The 22,979-nt window shown below is 40.2% G+C and overlaps 1 protein-coding gene across 1 annotated transcript; it reads right to left on the bottom strand.

The window, feature by feature from the left end:
- Positions 1 to 5,705: 5,705 nt before the first annotated feature.
- Positions 5,706 to 21,926, bottom strand: LOC142396628 (protocadherin-17-like). The gene is made up of 4 exons (XM_075479569.1): positions 18,309 to 21,926; positions 17,119 to 17,177; positions 16,795 to 16,964; positions 5,706 to 6,505 (listed from the first exon to the last, which is right to left on the bottom strand). The coding sequence occupies exons 1-4, from the start codon at positions 20,775 to 20,777 to the stop codon at positions 5,928 to 5,930; spliced, it is 3,276 nt and encodes a 1,091-aa protein (XP_075335684.1). The 5' UTR covers positions 20,778 to 21,926; the 3' UTR covers positions 5,706 to 5,927.
- Positions 21,927 to 22,979: the final 1,053 nt, after the last annotated feature.

Raw genomic sequence — 22,979 nt, 5'->3', positions numbered from 1 at the left:
GTCAATAAAAGGGGGGTTAATTCTCAAGAGTCTGAAAGAAACCTAAATGCATTTACCAGACATCTTTTTACAAAGGGGGTAGAACAATTTTTAAACTATGGTATTTTTGCAGAAGTGTCCCAGACTGCCCTTTTAAGCCTGTCAAGTCTGTTTTTCTGCAAAAAATACATTGTGAAAGCGCAGTTACTTGAGCACATCCAGATCGTTACAGCCCAAATTAGGAAAATTATTACTGAATAGTGAAAGTTGGCACGTACATTTATTTCCATGTCATTTTGCTTGGTAGAGATTCAACAACACATAAATCAATTTGGCTTACTGTTTGGCTTTTTTTAATGAGTTTGTTGTCACAAAGATTGAATAATCATCTCCTTTGACCAGTTTTAGCCGGGCCAGGAAATAAACAAAAAAAAAAAAAATCTGCTTTATAAAATCTACGGATAGCCAAAACCAAAGAATCTCCAAAGAGGAGATTTAAAGATTATGACGTTGCACTCAGTTGATCAAAACAAATCGTTTGGCACTTAAATTAGTAAATTTTGTATGTACTGTCTTGTTTTGAGTTAGGTGAGAAACTGAATATTGATACATTGACGTTCTGTTGATGTTAAAAGAATACCGTCAGTAGCTAGTTAGAGTAACATGGCATGAAGACTGAAAGCACAGGATTTAGCTAACTTTGCTCATTTCTACACATTAGAGGAGATGGTTGACAGAGTGAGAGTCTGGCGTTTATTTGGCTCTCTGCTCAACGTGCAGAGCTAATCTTAACAGCCACAGCTTCTGGCCATAGTGTCACATCTATGCACATATGTGAGTGTTGTATTTATCATCAAAACTGATATCTTGCAAGAAAGCAGTTTCCTGGGGATATACTTTTAATCCATGTATGAACTCATGAATTTTTTTTTTAGAAAAAATCCGTTTAACGTCATGTCTGGATCATGAGATGTGTTTTTGTTGAGAAGGGGAACACATTCAAACATTCAAGTGTTTTTGGTGGAATTCACCAAACATAAACCCACATAAATTAAAGACAACATAAAGTAAGCATGTGTAAAGGAACTCTAAAATAAACATATTATTGACATCAGTGATGTCAAAGGAACATTTATTTTGCTTTCATTTTTTAGAAAAGAATTCTAAAATGTTGTGTTGCCTGAAGTATTTACGAATAGTCACTGTCCTACCTGCAGTTTACGCAGTCAGAGCGCGCTCAGTTGGGAGAATCGGGGAGGAACTCTGATGAGGTGAGCTAAGGTTACAGCTACTCAAAGAAAAGCCAATGTTTGCTGTCTCAAACAATTCAAACCTGAAAGTTTCATAGCGAATTAAGAAAAAGCAGCATATAATACATTTGACACAGTATCACTTTTGCATCAGGTATAAAAAAACTCCTTTCACACATGGACTACTTTCCATTAATATGTTGGCAACTTAATGTGTTGGTGTTAAATATGACACCCCCTGTGGCTGATCATCGGACTAGGTTGAATCTGTTCAACTGTAGTAACAGATACGAATCACTTTCGGCATGGCACAACTATGAACTGCTGCAGTCACATTAACAGACAGACATTTACAGCAGCAGTGGGTTCATTTGACATAAGATCAGCTGTTAAGAGGAATTCAGCAGGTCACAAAAGTAGATTAACTGTGACCTCCACACTTTCTCTTCTATGGCTTTACCTTTGATAAGTAACTGCAGTGGTAATCTTTTCTCAGGATCTGAGCCAAATGAACGAGAGAAAAACCTTTCAAGTGTCTGCTTTTCTATGTATATATGTCAATATTGTCAACTGCTCCCATCTACTGTCGTTTTGTTTGACACTGCTCTGCAGGCTTGTTGGATTGACATTAGCATTCATGTCAAAACAACATATTGTTGCAAGAAAACTGCAGTGCTTCTTCTCCTCCGACGAACAGTCAATGACAGTGTGGAGACGGTGTCACCAGTTGAAATAAAGGGTGACATTTCTCTGGAGTATATAACAGCTGTACTGTAACTGTAGCACAATTAAACCCTTGGGAGTATAAAAATGACTGTTCAACAAGCTTAAGCATGAAAAGTATTTTCAGCTGCTTCCCTCCACCACCACCACCACCATGTTTTACACAACCACTGTTTGGTTGGAAATCTAACATGACTCGTTGTAGAGATAAAACATGTCATTGTGAGAAGATAGTGTCTCTATGCCAGACTCCAAGCGCTGTCCAGTCTTGCGCAAATGACAATTATCGAGTGCATCATCACTTTCGCAGGCATGTCTGATTGAATGGTGTGAAGCCCTAAAAGAGAAGGGGTCAATGTCTGATACAATTAATGCAATAACTTTAACAGATTGGTGGCTAATGTTTCACATGGCATGTGTGCAAAGGGCTTTATTTTGTCACTCAACCAAAGACCGTCGGTGTTGTGATGAGTCATTGCTTGTACGCTGGCTGCCCAACGTACCCTGCTGAGGATCAGCTGAAAAGACTTGTATCATACTTGTTGGATAGCTTACAGGGCATGTTTCCCAGGCTATTCAGCATTTTTCACTGTCTCACAGTTGCTTGGGCCTTACACCAGCTGAACTGTCAGTCACAGCCGATCAGTAGATGAATACACTGCCCTGCAATATGAACTTTCCTTTTTGCAGCTGCAGAAATGCATGGTCACTCAACCAAGTTGGTTGAGTGAACAAACAAACTGTTGCAAAATTAACACTGCCATGTAAAAATCCCAACACATTCAAAAGCTTTGTCTCAAACTGCTATGAAATTTTTGAGGTCCTAATTGTTTTACACAGTGAAAAATGTGCTCTTCTGTGACCCTGTTCTGAATAGCTCTTAGCTCTGCTATCAGAAATCCTCCCTGGTACTCCAAACAGAGAGCGCTCCAACCGCTGTCTACTGTGAGACACTGTGACTACTCATAAATACCTCCCCACTTCAAAATAAATTGATAATTGAAAGGCGTAATCCTTTTAAGTTTACTCAAATTTGGGTACAGCATCAGCTCTTTTCATTTATGTTTTTTCAAAACATGAAAATAAATCTTAAAGCGGCATTTTGAAAATTGCCCCGAGGGCACGCTGTGTTCAATGTCATCTCCCAGCTGAAATGAAAACTACACTCTCAGTATTGTTGATGTTTTGTGTTCACTGTTATTTCCCCACCAACAGTTCTCAGCCAAGTGTAACCATCTTCCATAGAATTTAGTGGAGGTGGAAGACAAGCTCTTAATCGTCTGTGTTATTGAATTATTGAATTAAAAGCTTAAGTACTCCGGGTGAGCATGTCAATTTTTCACAACTGAATGGCACAGCGCTCATTCCATTTTCATCTGAATAGATCATTTGTGTATGTAAAATGTAGAAGAATGGAGGTATTACACAGATCACTTTCATTGTCTGTAATTCCTTTTTTTCTCTGACTGCAATCATTCAGAGAAACAAGTCATATTCATCCAGGAGGCTTTGCTAGTTCTTAATCTGCATTCAGATCCCCTCAACAATATTGCACTTTTTATTTTGTCTAGCTGCTGTGATAATTAGGAAAAGTGGTTGCTTCAAACCAAATTTTTTTGCATAATTGTGGCAGAATCACAAGTTTAACCTATTTTACATCCCTAAATGATAGAGTGATAAATAGTTGAAGGAGTAAGTGTTACGGTAAATGATTCAACCCCTTCCTACTTGTCATTCTGCTCACCTGTCTTCATCTCACATGTTCTGAAACCCTGGGAGTGATACAGATAAAATGATGTGATGTTTCTGTCTGTATTTCAATGGGATGAGTTGCTGTGACCCACGCAATCTCCCTCTCAAAGAGTATTTCAACTTATGCAGATGAGCTCATCAGAGCTGCCTGCTGAGATGAGACATCTAGGTCTGGAATTGTGTCAATACCAGCACCAAAACAAATGCAAATCAAAATCCAAATTAATGTGTTTTCCCCGAGGAGAAATGGAATAGTACTTATAGTCAGCTTTCAGTAGATGACAGGATTCTGTTATCCAGAGCTCATGAACAGCAAGGCATTCTCAAAAAGTGAAAAGAAACAGGAGGGTTTTGTTAGATTGTTTTATGAAGGGAAAAGTGAAAACACCGCTACATTCCCAGGATTGCTTAGTTTAGTGATCTACCTCAACAGACATCCCTAAACAGACATCTCTGTGTATACTAAAATGCATCATACAGACAAGCAGATGCAGTGGATATGCTCAGGGTTTTCTAAATAATATGACTGGTCACAGCCGTGTTGATGTCTCTGTCCTCTGCTGGAACAAAAAAAAGCAGCCGCCATGTTTGCAAAGCAGGTTATGTTTGGACAGAAATGAGCAAATTTGAAGGGATTTCAGCAGCTTGGGCTGCTTTAATATGCCTTCAGACCGTGGCCTGTCTGTCACCACACCTACCTTATCTGCATTTGATTGAATGGCAAATAGTGCATAATGCATACAATCGGCACATTTGCACATGCGCTCTGGCAAATCCAATGAGGTACACAACAAATGATGGACATATTGGGACACAAAGTGCCACTGTCTCAACCTTAATAGCAAGGACGGTCAATTTTTTGTTTGTTTGTTTGCTTTAAAATTTGCCATTTAATTCTCTCTTTTTTCGATCATGCTTGCCATAACCTTAAATTTGCTATTTATTTGATTCTCTGCAGCTGCAATGACCTACTTCCCTCACAGCGATCATTAAAATTTGATTTCATTTAACACAACCAAAGCATTCATTACTAAAGTCCTTGCTTGTATCTGCTAGTTGCAGCTGAACGTAGCATTTCTTTCGTGTTGGATTCATGTCTCATCATTTGTCAGACACACATATTAAAACAAACCTAGTAAATATTAACTGACAGTAGCTTCGTTTGAAAATAGCACAAACATCTCCATCACAGTGATGCATACCTTTAATGAAAGCATTGAGCAGAGGAAGTAAACTCATCTTCTGTTGGGTGCACTAATTCACAGTGCCTGTTTTAATGTGACTTTATTAAATATAAATAGCCGTGTAAAATGTTGATTGTGACTTTCTTGCTCTAGCTAAGATACCGAAAAGTAATATGTGCTGGTATACAGTGTATAGCTAAGTTGGCACATTTTTGCAGAGTCAACAGTGCTGTCTGTCGTTAACACGTAAAAGTACCTTTTAGACAAAAAATGCACGTCTCTCACAAAAGACATGACAGCTTCAGAAGCTGCCACCAGTCAAAAATAAATGCCTTCCATGCACACAGTGTATACAAATTTAATAAAGTACACAACAAGTACAGTAGCCCACATTCACGTGTAAGCTCAGCTTATTTTCACATAAACTGCAGAAGACGACAATAAAATTACAAATACATTCTTAAAAAATTCTTTTTATAGGAACTTCAAATGGTTTTATGAAAAGGGGACATTCCCTGTTGCACCACCATTAACAGTTCATAAGACACTTCACTTTTGAATGTAACGTCACTGATATGTATTTCCTGTGATTTTCAAAGAGATGTTCCTTATACACTAAATGGAGACAGAAAGCTTCACTGTACAAAAGCAGACGGGACTCAATAGCGTAACAGTAGCAATTTGCTCAACAGCCTCACAAAATTGGAGTTTGAAATATGTAAAATACAGACATCTAGATCGACAGGTACAGTACACCATGAAAACACTTGAAGTCCGGTAAGCACTGATCCCCCCCTACCCACCCACCCACCCAAAATCTTCACAGCAGTCAAGGACACATATCACCTAAACACAACAAGTCACAAACTCAATAAAATAAATTCAAAGAAAGGAAAAACATACAAAGCAGATGGTTTTTGGTTATACAATGCGTGTAAGAACACCTCAGTGGATCAAAATAAATCACCTATTAGTCATCAATCTGCGATATCGTCATCGCACCCCTGGCAAGTGAGAGAGAGCGTGATCATCTCACCTGTCAGTTACCAGAGGCCCTTGGGTCGGGAGCACAATCCGACCCCCCGCACTCCTGACTGATGACAGAGCTGTGAATGAGACTGCTTGACAGGGACTTGGGCCTGAGCTCGCAGGTGAGATAGGGGGGCTCCTCCAACTCGGTGTGCAGTGGGGAGCACTGGCCATCTGGAGGGCCATAGGCACTGCTGTCGGATCCACCGTCCCTCTCTTCTTTGGACTCTCGGTTGGCCAAGTCCAGGGGCATACTACTCTTAGTGGGACTGCTGGACGAAGATGGGCTCTCTTGTAGCGGTGGGCTTAGTGCACGCTGCGTTTTTAAGTAAGGTTTAACATTGGCCACGAGGATTGTACTGTCCCGCTGTTCTTTTCCAAACGTGCTGAGGGTTTTTCTGCTGTTGCAGCTGATGGTGCCATAAATCTCTGTCTCTACCATGGCATCCATTCCCACAGGGATGAAAAGGTTGGTACGATTATCTGCGCTGTCTGCTTGGCTTCCTACCCGTAACTTTGGCATCCAGCATCTGTCAGAATGTCCCAGTGCACGACATTCATCGGTGCAGTGGACTGATTTGTCTTGCTCTGCAAAAAACAGTTAAACATTTGTTATTGGAGCCTGCTGGGGTAAGTATAAACAACCTAGACGAAAATTTAGATGACATTTTGAAGGATGAGCAGCAATACTAAAACACAGCAAACAAAGACATTCTAGCGTTATTTTTTAAGTTTAACTGACACCTCCATCTTTTTTTGACATGTTGTTTTGTATGTCACAGAATTTTCAGAATAGCAAAGTTTGAGATTAACAATGTAATTTCATCATTTATGGTGTATCTCTTTATTCAATCCCAAAAAAAATGCGCATGGTGCAACTTTGAAGTGATGGTACACAACAACATCCAAGTAAAAAAGTTTCTTGTTTTGGTAAATATCACGAGTAATTTGTCCTGTTTATGAAACATTTTTCCCTCTGGTACTATCCACATCCTGCGTAGGTGTTTCCTGGAAAATATCATCTGGTGCAGAGGAAGTGATGTTTTTCATTTACATTTACATCAAAAGTAGGTTGCGTAAAAAAGATAGTCGAACCTGAAACCTGCGTGACTATTTTTAACATTTCTAAACAGGAACCGGCGAGACATTCTGGAGGCAAGATGTTATTTGTGAAAATGTTGCTCAAGCTCATTATGCTCTTTTTGTCATTGTTTTAGGTGTCTTACTCTTAGCTCGACTCTCTGGTTCACTTCTTTCATCCACCAAATATCGTCAGTGTCCCGCTGCGTATCCTTCCCGACCTTCTGAACTCACTCTCTGTTTATGTTCTTTAATCACTAGCCTTGTCTGTCTGTGTTTGCAGTGCTCTGTCTTTGTGAGATTTCAAGTCGTTTTTTGTGCTCAGTGTTCACTGTGCATATATATAAAATGTCTCATTTCAGATCCCTGCACTGTGTACACAATGTACTTAGCATAGTAAGTTCATTTTGACAGGGTAGAGTTGTCTCAAACTGAATACTTGGGTTGAGTCGAAAATCACTCACAATTCAGAGGACAACATAGTGAGCTCACATCTAGTGAAATATACTCTATATAGTGTAATCCAAGTAGCCAACAATGCTGCATAAAAAGTAGTCTCATCTAATACTAACCCTGCAAGTATACCATAATGCATTGCGCCAAAGAATAAAAAGCTCACCATTGAGCAGACCTGCAGCAGCTCCAAAAGTGTCACACACACGTATATATTCTGTGAACATTTTGAAAACTCAAAGGCATATTTTCTATTCTACTTCTGCTTTGATAAGTTTAATTTTTATTTTAACTGCATGCCTGAGACATAAGGTACATAAGTTGTAGTGCAAAAATAATGTGCCAAGTTTAAGATGATTAATATGAACAGAGCAGAAAATGACTTCAAAAATGGCTCAATGTTTAGTATTTATATATTTGGGGAAAAAAAGCTGAATTACAGTCAGTTCATCGCAAAGTTGCACACCAGTGTTGACCTGGTGCGTTGAATTGTATGATGGCAGTCATGTTATTCATGGTGCACATGAAAATGAATTAGTGTGCAAAATGATTATGTGTCCACTATATGGCCTCTACATACAAATCCCTAAGTACTCATTAGATCAATGAGTGGCTGTGATCTTAAGCACAGAGTGTATTTTCAAATATTTTGTTCACATTGTTGAACTATGTTGATAATGTAGCTCACATTAAATGTCAACGCTTAAAACAAATCTGGTTGTGTTAGCCGGCTACCTACCATCAGCATCAGAAGTGACGAGAGCCCTATATTCTCCTCATACTGACTTAAATTACCGGGTGGTCCCTGTTATTACCTGATGAGTCACCACACGATAAGAGAGCCGCATGATCAGGAACACTGAGCAGGGTCAGGGTGACAATAATAAAAAAATCTTAGATGAAATATGAACAACTTTTCAGCCTATCTGGCTGTAAGACCCAATCATTCAACGAGCTTAATTGTCATATGGATTTCATGATCAATGTCTAATATATAGCTGTCTGAAATTATTTGCAGAGAGAGATCTTTCATTTCCTGAACAAGACTCATGTTTCCCATTTCCAAATAACTTTTAAGCAGGTGGAATAACAAGATATCATCATCATTCATTCATTCATTCTTTTTATTTGCTGCTGCTATGCCTTTTATTGTACAGCTAGCACAATCCATGAAATTGCAAAAGTAACAATGGATAAGTGTGATTACAAACAGGTGAGACATTTAGTTTTTTTTTTATGGCTAGGCAGGGTAGGGGTTGAGAAAAGGGTAGTTTGCTATGAGCATGCGTCATTCACATCAGGCAATGACTCACATCAAGTACTTCCCTCACCTTGTGTTATGTAGCCAAGATGACATTAATTGAGGCTGAAAAGTGAAAATTGTTCCAAGGCGGACACTTTGATAATTATGAACAACCTGCACTGCATGTAACTGAAAGTTCAGTTCCATGATTTGAGACACTGCAACTGTGTGGTCTCTCAATCCTTCAGATGCTGGATTCTTTCTCTTTTATTTTGTGTGGCGACCTCTTCCCAGCCATTTTTGTTTAAAGTTGTGTTCATCGTGTTTGGCTTTTCTTTTATCTGTTTTTTTTTTTGCTGTCATTCGCCTTCATTGGACTCCCTGTGGGCTTGTGTGTTTTGTTTGTCTGCTTGATTTTAGCATATTTATTTATGACTAAGATTTACTTAGTCATACCGTTGGTTGTATTTAAAACTTTCTGTCTATGTCTTGCATCTTGAGCTCTATTTGAAATCAACTTTCCATCCTTTTTCTCCATCCATCAATGCATATATCCCACTCCAATTTGACCCAGTTCAGAATTGTGGGGGGTTGGAGCCTTTCCCAAATGACATTTGGCACGAGGTAGGGCACCCTGGGAAAGTTGCCAGATTAAAACTAGAATAAAATATCCAATTAGAATTACATTGTGGAAATATCATTTGTACCATAAACTGTAATTAGTTTTACTTACACCATCTTTCTAATTATTTCAAAAGAACTCTGCTGCTTAGGTTGGAGGTACTTGGCATTTCTTATCGTGAGCCCTGAAGTTTTGTAAGCTTTTAATGGGCGTCGGCTAAGCTATTATAAAAAGAGTTTTGTTTTTTTTTCAAATAAAAAAGTTTAAATCAAACAAGTAAAAATTAAAAAAAAAAAAAAACAGACAACAACAACAAAACAGATCTGGTTATTTTTGGTGATATTTGGCAAAAATGCCAATACTACAAGCTTTAAATATAGTTTATATTGAAAGCACGACCACAAGGTCACAGAATAAACATATTTTATGTCAGTAGAGCAACAATCATACAATTTTTTCATCATGAGAACATAATGGTGATTGAAGTGGTCCTCTAATTATTCCACGACAGCAGCAGCATCTACTTACTAGATTATTACTAGACTACTTTACAACACACTTGTGTACATACCTGTGTATTATTGTTGGTAGTAAAAAGCAGAGAAATGGGTGTATCATAATACGGTCTCATAATTTTCACACCACATCTAATCCCGAAGGGGGAAAAATATGAGCATAAAGAGGGCAACACACATAAAAAGCCCATTTCCATGGTGTTATGATGTCGAAGGTGTCCTTTTTTTTCTGTGGCCATTTCACTCAGCTATCAAAATTCTTTCCACTGTGATGCACTGAGGTGTTTCACATGTAAAGGCATGAAGCAAAATGTCAAAATGTCTTGTGAAAAATAATGGTTTTCCTTCATTTGTTAAACATGAACACCTTTATTCTAATAAATGCGCTGTCTTCTTTTGCTGGGATTTCCGAATGATTAGAACAGTTTTTTTACTAAATACACAAACAAATTCCAACAGTGACCTATGAATTCATTAGAACTTCGTAATTCTGTTAGAATTTGTCTCACGCAGTATGTTTTTTTTGTTAAAATATCAAACAATTTAATAACTAGCTCTGCTACTCTCTTTTATCTCCCTACAGGAACAAATTTTTAGAAAAAATATCACAAAATGTAAATATTCTCACATCTAGCTAACATTTAAAGTAACTTCACCCTCATAAATCTGCCTCTTGTTCCAGCAGAGAAAAAAATTCCAACCACATCAAACCATTTTTAATAGAAATAATCTACTATTTTATTCATTGTTTGATAAATGATATGATACATGTCTTTGATCAGCCCATCTCTCTCTTACTCTCATGTCATTCCATGATATCGAAGTCCAAGAGCAAGTGACTAGCTGATTGGTTCATTTGATCTCATTTTGAAACTTGGCTCTGATGAGGATCAGTATATCAGCTTCGAACAAGAGGAGGCTACACATGACGGGTCTCTTCCTAGAAAAGGTGGTTAGATCCTTCTGTTCAAAGTCGGCTGAACCTTATTTATACACAAGCCTCGATCAGTTTGCTGGAGGATGCACAAAACCGAAAGAAACAAAACAGATGCCTTCTCTGTGCTACAGCTCCCAAGAGATGTGGAAGTCAGCGCCAATGTACCACACATGCGATGCAAGTTCATTTGCAAATACACGGCATGACTATCACATACTGCTGCTCAAGTCTATTAACACCTACACAAAGGCACCCACTCATAGCCACAGGATACGGTGAAACTGTTAATTATGCTGTGACTGGACAGAGGTAAATTGTGCTGTTAATTTTATAGGAAAACTATGCAATGTCAAAGGGAAAACATTTTTTCCTTTTTCGCTGAAAAAATGTCAGACGGGTTACAGTCATCTCTTTAGGACACAGTATATTTTTCCAATGTGTGCATAGTAAATGGGTTGATAGGTATCACTATATACGCTGGTTTCTCCCAACAGTAGATGGGGTTGTCACTCTTTGACCACGTAGGTGGGCTGCTTCTAAAAGACCTTACAAGTTTTGCATGCTTAGGGATTTCCCTTTTTCATCACTGTGCATAAATATTGTTTTCCGCATCTGTACCCAAATGGGTGAACTCTGCATCCATACTATTAGGTTTATATAAACATTGTGTAAGAGAGTAGTTTTTCTCTGTGTAATGAAATCAGTCAGCGTTAACTATTCACCATAGAAGCTCAGTAGGCAGGAAAAAAAAGCACTGCTATGTAACATTTCTAGTAACCATGGGATACATGTAATCATTATGTTTCTGAGCCAAAAGGAGCCTGGTGTCAGCTGCGTCATATGTGATGCTTTAAAAGCTTGTGTTTTGTGTCAAACTACAATCTTTTCCTAAAACCTAACTAAATAGTTTTGGTGCCTAACCCTAACAGGGCCACCATTTTAATGGACAACAATATTCAGAATATTGACCATACTCTGAATAAGAAATTATTCCACTCGTGGTGATTACATTATTTCCATATTGGGAATTCCTCACATGATCCTGTTTAAAATGTCACAAAACATGCGTCCACATCACCATATCTCCTGTTTTCTTCACCCTCAACCAAAAAATGAGAGTGCCTGTTTGGAGTAAAGCTATTGGTGACGCACATGTGTGTCACAGAATGCTGTAAAAACTCTATTCGGACGTTAAAGTTTGATTAAGATATGTGCATCTCCACATAATGTGACTAAGACTGAATTACTCAACATTGCTTGAGCTGCTTATTGTTTACTCAATATTGATTATTCGGGGTAATGTTAGCGTCTTATTCAGAGTATAGAGTCTTGATGAAATTGAACTTTAACATAGTATGATGTTCTTTAAGTAAATCATTATCTAATTCTAGTAAAATACACAATTAAGTAGGGCACGTTTTGAGGCTGGGCTAACTTGTGATTGAAAAGTCACAACCCAATGGGCTTGCTGTGACGATCATGCTTGGTTGCGTTGTTTTGCTGTGGTTTCTGAGTCTAAGGTGGGGCTGGGCAGGTTTCCTGGGAGCCCGGCGGAGTCTGAATTGCTCCTGCTTCCAAACCTGTTCCTCATCTGCCCTCATCAGGACACTCTTTTAGGAACTGCAGGAGCAACCACTCTTCGCAAGATCGTCCCACTACTCTAGTGGTAATTAGGCCGACTCCTGTGTTGCATTGCAAGTTAAACTCCGAGCTCTGACCTTGCCTTCTTGTTTCCTTCAGCGCCGTTTCCTTCGTCCACTCTCCAAGCCTTACATTTTTATGCCCTGACTGGCATCTATTGTAACCCTCCTCCCGCCAGCCTGCTCCACATACCCGCCTGCTCTCCCTGCCGCCGACTCAGAACCTCTGTACCACAGCCAACACCCTCCCCTCCACTTTGGATTCTCTCCAGGATCAAGTAAGGACAAACATACCCATTGTCTGGACAAATTCCGTATTCGGAACCTCACTAATCATCTCCCTCCTCTCTGAGTTCCACGTCTACCCGGATCCTCCCTTCGGCTTTCAACACCCACCACCTGTAAATAACCTCTGTTCTAACCCTGATTCTCCCTGAGTCCTGTGTCTGCTCTTGGCTCCGTTTTTGTGAGACTTGTAGACACCAAGCCGTGACACTTGTATGAATTCTTATGCGCCATACAGGTGGGAATAGCAAATACTTAAAACCTGAGGTTTCAAAGCAGTGCTCCAAAAGTTGGGTCACATTACTGAGGCTACGGCCATTGTGAACCTTCTGTTAGGTTCTGTTAATAACACAACCATTTTTCATTTAAAAACTTTTATCACTTCCGCGTTGTGTTTAGGAAATAACATTACTTGGTTAGGGCTATGAAAAAGATCAAGGTTAGGGCCAAAATACATCCTCTTGACAATAAAAACTAAGACTGTCATCGACCCCTTTTTTCACAGTTCACACATAGTTGCACTCACGACCACATGAGATCATATATTCTATAAACATAATTATAGGCTGTTTCGGTAGGCATGAACAGATACCCCAGTGAGATGTATTTGAGCACAGGACAGTGTCCATAAACACAGCCCATACTATTTTTTATGAGGTTTTAAACCTTGGAATTGTCTTGAATTGTGTAAATGATACATTTTGTAATTGAAAGTGAAATCACTAAATGTATGTCAGTGGGTATTTTAAACTGATAGTAAATTTCAAAAGGATCTAAACATTTGAACTTTTGATTTTTTGTTAGGGTGTAATAGCTATTACTGTATTATTTAGTATTTATTGTTGTAACAATACTTTTCTCTTTATCTTCTGCTTATTTTTTTTACTCTGATAAAAACATTCTTGCTGTGAGGCGACGGTGCTATATCTCTAACTATCCACAGCTAAATGTTTAGCATTAAAAGCTAAAGTCGCCTTTACTCTAAGATTCATGTTACAAATTATGTTAGCTCGAATTATTCTGAGGACACATTATTCTGGTAATGTGTTGTAAAAGTTCAGAACATACATTCAAATTTAAAATAAATTTTGCAAACGGAGAACAGACCTCGATGCTGGTTATGATTTAGGCAGACCACAGCAGAGATCCTTTTATTACACTGTGCCACATGCATTTATGTTTCTCCATCTTCTTCCAGCAAAATAGAGAAAAGTATCTTCCAAGCACAGATGCACAAAGCCAGGACAATAAGCATAAGCAGGGAGAAGCGGGCAGATGCTGAATTCATTTCCATGGTATCTATCAACAAAGGAGCTAGCAGCTGATGCTGATGCAAAGGGATGTATGGTCTTAAAAGGTAAAGCAGCACCTAAATGAGGTATAAGCAGCATTCACGCCAGTTTGTCTTACTACACGAGCAGAAGTAATTCAAAGACTGCGTCTGCATATTTACATAAATTCTAATACATACTAACAGAATATTTTACCCTGGGTCCTTAAATTAGCATGAGTGTATAAAAAAGTGTGCAGTTCAGCCAATAAAAGAGCATTATGTGTGGTATTTGTCGATAGTTATAGCATTATTATTATTATCATTTTGGTATTTTATACAAGTATAACAGTTATAACAGCCGGCCTGTCCAGGGTGTACCCTGCCTCTCGCCCATTGACCGCTGGGATAGGCTCCAGCCCCCCCTGCGACCCGACCGACGGATTCAGCGGTATAGAAAATGGATGGATGGATGGATAACAGTTATAAAACATGTTTTTCCATATTAACAGGTATTTTTCTTACGTGTGCTCACAAGAAGATATGCTATCCTTTGGGATATGAGGATATTAATGTTTTTATACATGTTTTTACGGTCTTAGATTCAAGCTAAATAGTTGTCCTTAGAATAGTAACATTTGCCTTGATGGTTAGCAAGAGCTTTTCTGTAAAATACAATATCTAAATGAGCTAGAGGTACTGAAATGAAAAAAAACACATACATGTACATTTAGTGGCTGTGGAACTGATATAATTTAAAAGCAAAAAGGCTGTGAAAGACATATAGACAGACGTGAGAGTGCTTTCATATGTTCTGCCTGTCATTAGCTCTCCATTTTCATTTCACATTTCTTCACTGAATAAAATTGAATGGCATAACCAAATCCAGACAAAGCGACAAAAAGCCGTGATTTTGGGCAAAAGTAGAGTAAAAAAAATAACATGTTCACAAAAACAAAGAAACTGCCTGCCCATTAAAAATAGAATCAGAGAAAGCCTAGCAACATACCCACTGTGCATCTGGTGTCTGTGAGAGTGAATAAATATTCAGAGTGCATGATAGTGGAAGCTGCACAGGTGCATATATTACCTGTATCAAAGCAGCCAAGAGACTAGAGGGATGGTAAAGGTAAAGACATAAAAGCAAGACTACTTAACCCGCAAGCTTTTGTGTTGGTGCTTTTTGGAACAAAAATTCTGTGCTGTCTCCATTTTGGATAATAGCGCTATCTTGTCTAAATCTGAAAAACAGTGGCTTTGTTGTTCAATAAATATACCTGTTTTTGTGAGTGAGAATAAGGGGGCCGAATAAGTGTGTGGGCTAGTTTGGTGATTTTTTTTTTTTTTTGTGATTAAGTCTGAGGCATAATGCATAATGTAGGTCTTCCATCTTGTAGGCAGCAGACACTGACACCATTTAATGTCCAACTGACCAACCCCATCAGAGAGTGCCCAATTTAATCAATCCATTCATTTAGCTTTTTTAACTACATTTCTCACACACAAACAGGAAAGACATTAACAAACACACAGATATTAAAAGCAATACCCCACTTGATTGCATTTCTCTTATCTTACAAAAGCAGGTCTATAAATTAACTGACATTGCAGTCAAGCAAGTGTCAGCGCCGCACCAGTAAATATTCCGTTTTCCATGTAAAAAACATTTCTTTCAATATCTCTTCATGTGACTGGCATTAGAACTTGTGTTGAATCAGATTCTGAAATGCACTGGAAAAAAAGAAAAAAATTTGATTGAATTTACACCTCCCACAGAGTCAAGTTTGGACCGCCATAATTCCTCACAGCACACACATACAAACACACACTAACACGTATATAAATGTGAGATAGATAGAGAGAGATTCGCACATCTTTCTGGCAGCCACAAGAGTGTTTCCGTCTCTGCCCTTCTGAGCATGCTGCAAACAAACAGTTCATAGCAATGTAAATGGTGTGGAAAGTGCTGCATAGGGACATGATGACCACAGCCTTTCTCTTCCGAGCCGCGAATGAGGAAATGAAAAACATCACCACTTCACTCAAGTCCCCCGTTATCTTTTATCTCACGAGTGAGAGATGCTTTTGTGTTTTCAGTTTATATCCACAATAGCTAAATATATCAGTCTCTTCTAGGTCAGCCAGGTAGCAACAGATTGACAGTCATCTATGATTATACTCCCAGCAGCGTGCATCGTTTAAGATTTGTGAAATAAAATTCAACATTTCTATTTTCAGTTGTAAAGCAGGCTTCTCTCAAAACAGCACAACCAGGGCAAAACCAATAACTGAGAAAAGCTCTTCAAGCAAAAGGTGGAAACACTGTCATGTTGCACCAGAAATATCTGTCATTTTGCACTGCAAATGTCTATCACGCTTACTTGTCTGTGTCGTGTTATCCAAGACAGCCATGCGACGAATTTATGTTCAGCTAATGACATGATCAAAAGAGACGCAGGCTGAGGTACACTTTTAGTGCATATGATTCTGTTTGATGGTTAAATCAGACCGAAGATGTCTGAAAATTCCACCTTCAGCCGATGGACTCTTTTATCCTCTTAAACTACCATCTACCTTTCACATTCGTATGGTGCCTTCATGTTATCTTTGAAACATAGCTCAGGCTGTCTGCAGTGTAAAGTGGAACAAAGTAACCTGCTGCAGCTACAGCTTCTAATAATATTGATGGAAGAAGTGTCAGCATTGGCTCTACCGAGGAGCTTGCAGACCTCCACTTAAACACCAGTGAGCTTTGGGCACGTTCTCACTGCATAAAGTACAAACAATGTCTGGTACAAGAGTCAGTTAGGCATCTTGAAGATGTCCACTCACCCTTCTCAAAAGGATGGCCATTAACTGCTGCTGCTTTCATCTTGAGGGCCTCCCTGGCAGATGTGTCGCAGTGTGAGCCTTTATTAGTATCCTGGTCACTATCAGCCTGGTCACTATCACCATGGCCACTGTCTCTGAGGCTTGCTCGTTCTGCATCCTTAAATGTTGAGCTGCAGCAGAAAAGAAGGAAGGAAGAAATCAAACATTACTTACTATGAGTTTTGCGGGAGAACCTCCCATTTTGGTAGTCAAAGTCAGCCAGCTTGATACAAAGATGAAGACGCAAAAAGCACCAGTCAGGAAGCGTTTGGATACTGCTCTTACCTTTGAACAAATGGCTGCCTGCTGCCAGCATAATTGGGCTCCGAGGAGAAATTTTCAGTCTAAAAAACAAAGGGAAAACAACATTATGCATTGACCATGTTGAAATTCACGACAAAAGCCAAAAATAACAAGAGATTCAGACAGGAAAAGAAATTGAATATCTTTATTATAGCACCTAAATGATATCAGTAAAAAATCACAGGCCATCTGCCAGTGAGTACAGGACAATAAGAGCAAATATCCATTGTGACCATATGTGTTATCCTTGGCAATTCAAAGAGTAGAGCACTAGCCACTGTCATCAGCATCCCTTCCCCTCTATCTTGGAAGTAATGTGTTTGTGTTGATCACACCCACATACCCTAGTGACTGGTGACAGTGCCAGTCCTTGTCATCTGTGTTATCATCTCCAAATGGGACTGTCTGCAAGTCTGTCCTAGATATTTACATCATTTACAACAGATAATTCTGTTGTGCTAAACAGCACTACAAGCTCATGCTGTCAAATTAGCATGTTAGCTGGCGCGTTCACCCAACCCTGCCATCTCTACAAGGCAAAGCTGGAACCTAATAATGGCCCTATCGTGCCAAATTTGGATGCGGATGGGTGGATCTGGCCCATATTTGTGGCATAGAGAAAAATATGATTGTAAGGTTATGCTGTGTGCATCTAGCTGTCTGGTGCACATTGGTTCTGTAATGTGATCGGACAAGCTGCTCAAACACCTGTCCAATCCCACATTTCAGGCATGGTTTTGTTTTCGCTCTATCGCAGTGAATCTGGCAGGGTCACAGCAGCCTTGTTCAAGACTCACACTGTTTGCATGTCTAACTGGGCGGACTCTCAGATTACGAGGAGTGAATGTGCCATTTTGCAAGAGAAGACTTAGAATGGAGCAATTTGAAAATGATTCCCAAATGCAAACAGAAGAAAAGGATCGCTTTAAAAGAAAGCACAATTTCAGTTCAGCACTAGGTTGCCATATCATGCTTTACATGCAGACTGAATATAGTGTAGTCTCATGAAAGGGAGAGAAAAAAGTGAGAATTTTGATGTCTGTCCACAGTGCCAGAATATCTATTTTTTCAGACAATTTCTTTTCTTTGTTCAGATTTGCATGGCAAAGCAGTGGGTGCAGATAAGTGAAAATAAATCACAGATAAAGAATATAGTGAAGTATCCTCCTTACCTGTATCACTGACATCCTATTCGCTGTAGTCTCTGTGCTGAGCCCGGCAAAACTGGAGTGACAACCTGACCTGGGGACGGTCAGGCTGTTGGGGGTGGTTTTCAGGTACATGACCTCTGACCTGGGCAGTGTGAGTGGCAGAGGGCTCTGGTAGTCAAAACATATTGGTGAGGTGATGAGAGAAGGACTGCTCACCACATTCATCCGGCTCGCAGAATCTCTCTCTTCCATCTCACTCTGCACCAGCATGATGTCACTCTTGTTGATCCTTTTCTTTTTTCCCTTCCCCACTGGAGGATTGGAGTATTCATCCATGCGGCAGTTATAATTCCCAGCCTCCTTATCTTGATGCTTGGACTTGACAGCGATGGCAGTCATGACGGCTAAGAGCATGACAGAGATAATGCAGAGGGTAACTATGAGGGGCAGGGACACATCCCAGTGCTGCTGTTCCCCGCTTACACTGGAACCCCCTCCTGCCGCCGTTTCTGTGTTCGCCTTAATGATCAGCTTAGCCACGGCAGATAAGGGGGGCTTGCCATGGTCAGTTACCTTCACCACCAGCTCAACCACTGGGGCAATCTCTTCCCAAAGAGCATGGGCAGTTCTGACCTCTCCTCCCACTGGATCCATCTCAAACAGGTGGTTGTCATTTCCCTCTGTGATCTCATAGGTTAAATGGCCACTCTCCCCATGGTCATGGTCCACTGCTTTTACTGTAGCCACAATGTACCCAATACCCACATTTCTCGGCACTGGGATTTCAGCTGTATCATTTTGCAGAAGGGGTAATATAATAACTGGGAGATTGTCATTCACATCAAGGACATTCACCCGGACGGTAGAAGTGCTCTCCATGTGCGGAGAGCCGCCATCTTTTGCCTGGACTTTGAACTCAAAGGATTTTGTTTGCTCATAGTTGAAAGAGCGTGAGGCATATATGGCTCCGTTAGTGGGATTAACAGAAACATAGGTGTACACTGAAACATCGCCTATATGTGACGGCAGAATGGAGTATGACACTGTTCCATTTCGGCCTACATCTGGGTCGTGAGCCAAAACAGAGCCCAAGTACTCCCCTGGGATGTTGTTCTCAGGTACCTGTAACACATACAGTGTCTTTGTAAAGCGTGGTGCATTGTCATTCTCATCTAAGATTTTCACTGTAAATGACCTAGTGTTGTTCAAAGAAGGTATCCCATTGTCTCTAGCTACAATTGTTACATTGTATTCGTCTTTCATTTCCCTATCAAGAGGTCTGTCCGTGAGCAAAGTGTAAAAGTTATCATTGTTTTCCTGCAGTCTGAAAGGTACATTTCCCAGTACCCGGCACTGAAGTTGACCGTTACGACCAGAGTCTTTATCCGTCACTCTGACCAGAGCAATGACAGATTCTGGAGGAGCCGCCTCACTGATGGCTCCCTGCCGGACAGAGACAAAACTTATTATTGGCGAATTATCATTTTTGTCAAGCACTTTGACAGTAATTTTACAGTGGCCTGGTATTGGGTTGGGCCCCAAATCCTTAGCCTGCACATCAAACTCTATGATTGGATTCTCCTCAAAGTCAATCTCTCCCTGGACCTTGATTACGCCAGTATTGGGATCTATTGAGAACAGATCTTGTATTCGCTCAGATGCATATCCAGTGAAGGAGTAGACCACCTGCCCGTTGCTTCCTTCATCTTGGTCAGTGGCATTGAGATCTATAAGTATTTTTCCAAGGGGGGAATTCTCAGGAATCTCTAACACGTAGGAGGATTTTTCGAAAACTGGGCTATTGTCATTTGAATCAGTCACTCTGACATTGATCTGCATGGAGCCTGATCTTGGATACTCTCCACCATCAATTGCAGTGAGAAGAAGGGTGTGATGACTCTGATCCTCCCTATCCAGAGGTCTCTGAACCACCAGCTCTGGATATATAGTCCCATCACCCCTCACTTTTAAATCCAAAGAGAAGGTATTGTAATCATCTCTTGTGACCTGATAGGTCTTTATTCCATTTTCCCCAGAATCGGTGTCATGAGCAATAGTCAGAGGGAAGCGAGTCCCAGCAGCAGCATTTTCTGAAATATCAATATTCACATGATCTGAAGGAAAACTGGGTGAGTTGTCATTTATGTCCTGTATATCAATCTTGATCATACAAATTTCCTTGTCATTGGCAAACACCTCCATAGAGAGCTGGCACTTTGGGTTGCGCCTGCATAATGTCTCTCTGTCAATCCTTTGTTTGGTGAAAATTAGTCCACTCTCGGGGTCAACGTCCACCAGATGTGGTGCAGAATTCTCCAGTACTCTGAAGTTCGATTTTTTCCCTCTCTCAACAGCCCCATATCCGGCATCTTTTGCTATATTCCCTATAACAGTTCCAGGTCCTTGCTCCTCCGGGACAGAATAATTGAGATTTTTCAATGTCAGGGCTTTAACCCAGAACAGAAAGAAGATGGGTACAGAGAGACGCATCCCTTCAACTAGATATGCAGTAGTGGCAAACAGAGAAAAAAAAAAGCTCGTTGACTTTCAACCTGTTGATTACAGCAAACCTAAAGTGCTAAACCCTCACCGGGCATGTGGTCGACGCTGATCTCACACTAATTAGGTATTAAACCGATTTGTGAAGCGCTGTCTCCTCTTAATCGGTATCTTAACCTTTTTCACATGCCGTGTGGCTGTGATGAACTCTTTCCGTAAACAAAGATGACCACCCGACGACACCTGATGTATGAATTAAATATCAAATCCAACATAGCGCACGAGAAAGGCTTTGTTTTTTCTCCAAACGGGGGGTAGACTTAATGAATAATCGATGACTATAAAGTATTAATATTCCCTACCGCATCCAAGGTTAACGCGTTTGGATCTCTGTGGTGAAGGTTAGACCGTGGCTTACAAAAGCGCATTGCCCCCATGCGACATCTACACCTAGGCTACTGCAAATACTGACATGGCCATTCAAAATGCAGCATTGCCCGATGTTGCCATTCACAACGCATTTACTTTTTTTCCTGTGCGGCACACTGTTGCATATGCGTTCTGTTGGTGAGGCTTATGCGGTCTTCCCATGCCACAAAGTACATTAAAAGCAGGATATAGATCTGATTCTCTTGTCCAACCTTTTGTCTTCCCGTCATTCAAGAGCATCTACGGCACGGCTGCGACTTTTGCCCGATGATTGTCCTATAATCAGTCCAGTAATCCAATAATCCAGTCCAATTGGACCCGGTGCTCCTCCATCCTTCATTCGGACAATCCTCCTCTGCGCTGTCCCCAAAAACGTTACGATAAAAAAACGCCAAAAAGCAAAAAACAAAAACGAAGGTGCTGGAAGATTTCTGATAATCAAAATTAATCGCTTCTCCTGCGCTCTGTTCTCTCCGCGTCAACTGTTGAAACCTGCTCCGCTCACACTGAGCCGATCTGACTGAAAGCCTCTCGACGCCTTTATAACAGACTCCGGTGTATTTCTTGGTGCATTTAACATAGTTTCTGATCGTCTTCCAGCAAATGAGTGAGCAATGACAGATCTTGCCTTGGGGGAGGTTTCTCCAATAGGTCTGGTAAGATCGCATGAAGAAGGGCTGTTCTAGTGCTACGTGATTCATTTACTGATGTGCGCGCACCGAGCAGCAGCATCAGAGGGAAAACGTGCTGCTGGATGTTGCCCCTTATACATGTGGATGTGTACTGGGGATTATAGATAGATCGATGAAATGTGTTTGGATGGGATTTAATAGAAGCAGCAAGGACTTGACAAGTGGTCATTTTTGGAGAAAAGTGGAACAGATGGCCTGCGTGTTGCGGAAAATGTAAAATAAAGCTCGCAAAATGTTTGGGGAGTAACGGAGAGTGTTATGACGGAGAGTGTTATGTTCTCAGTGTCGTTGAACTTATTCAGGTATTCAGAAGTAACGATTCTTATTAATAATCAAAACCAAATTCTTACACCTCTCTTGTGTCTTGTATTGTTCCTTGTTTATTGTATAATTGGTTTTATGAAAATTCAACCACAAGATATAAAAGAAGTCAAACTGTGGGTTCTTTCAGGATAATCTCTGTCAAGGACATAAAACAACAGCTTATTCCACTGAAAGAAACAATGCTTATTTCACAGCTCCAAAATCACAGCTGTTGGAATAACCTGCTTTATGCATCTATCACATTTGCCTTCAATAGCTTATCCACATCAATCTCATGTCTCATAAGAAAATATGGACTGACATTTAGTTCACTCAGCATTTCAAAAATCTGACATTTGCATTTTCATTTTCACTTGACCAGATCTCAGTGACGCATATGGGCCTCTTCCGTGATGCAGGTGTACCCTGTGAGAGCAATTCTGAGAGGAAGCAGTGTCAACATCAGGGCAAGATCACTGTGGCCTGCTTCCTCACTTCATTCCATGCTGCCCAGGATCTAAATCAACCTTGTGTTGCTCCTGAGTTCATTTTCATTGTCTGAAACATGGCTGCTTTCCTCCTCTGGGAAGCATCAACTTTGGCTGGCCGAGGTGCAGCCTGCATAAATTGGCCATTTCTGCAGGTAAGAGATAAGGACAACAAAAGGAAACTAATTATCATTCAGTCTATGTTGAAACCTCAGGAAAGAGCTGCTATTGACAATTGTGTCTACATTGTCACAGTCATACCATTTAATATGATCTCAACT

The sequence above is a fragment of the Odontesthes bonariensis genome, chromosome 12 (genome assembly GCF_027942865.1).
Source record: "Odontesthes bonariensis isolate fOdoBon6 chromosome 12, fOdoBon6.hap1, whole genome shotgun sequence".
Taxonomy (NCBI): Eukaryota; Metazoa; Chordata; class Actinopteri; order Atheriniformes; family Atherinopsidae; genus Odontesthes; species Odontesthes bonariensis.
Note: the sequence above shows the minus strand (reverse complement) of the source record. Positions and strands in the feature narration are given on the sequence as shown.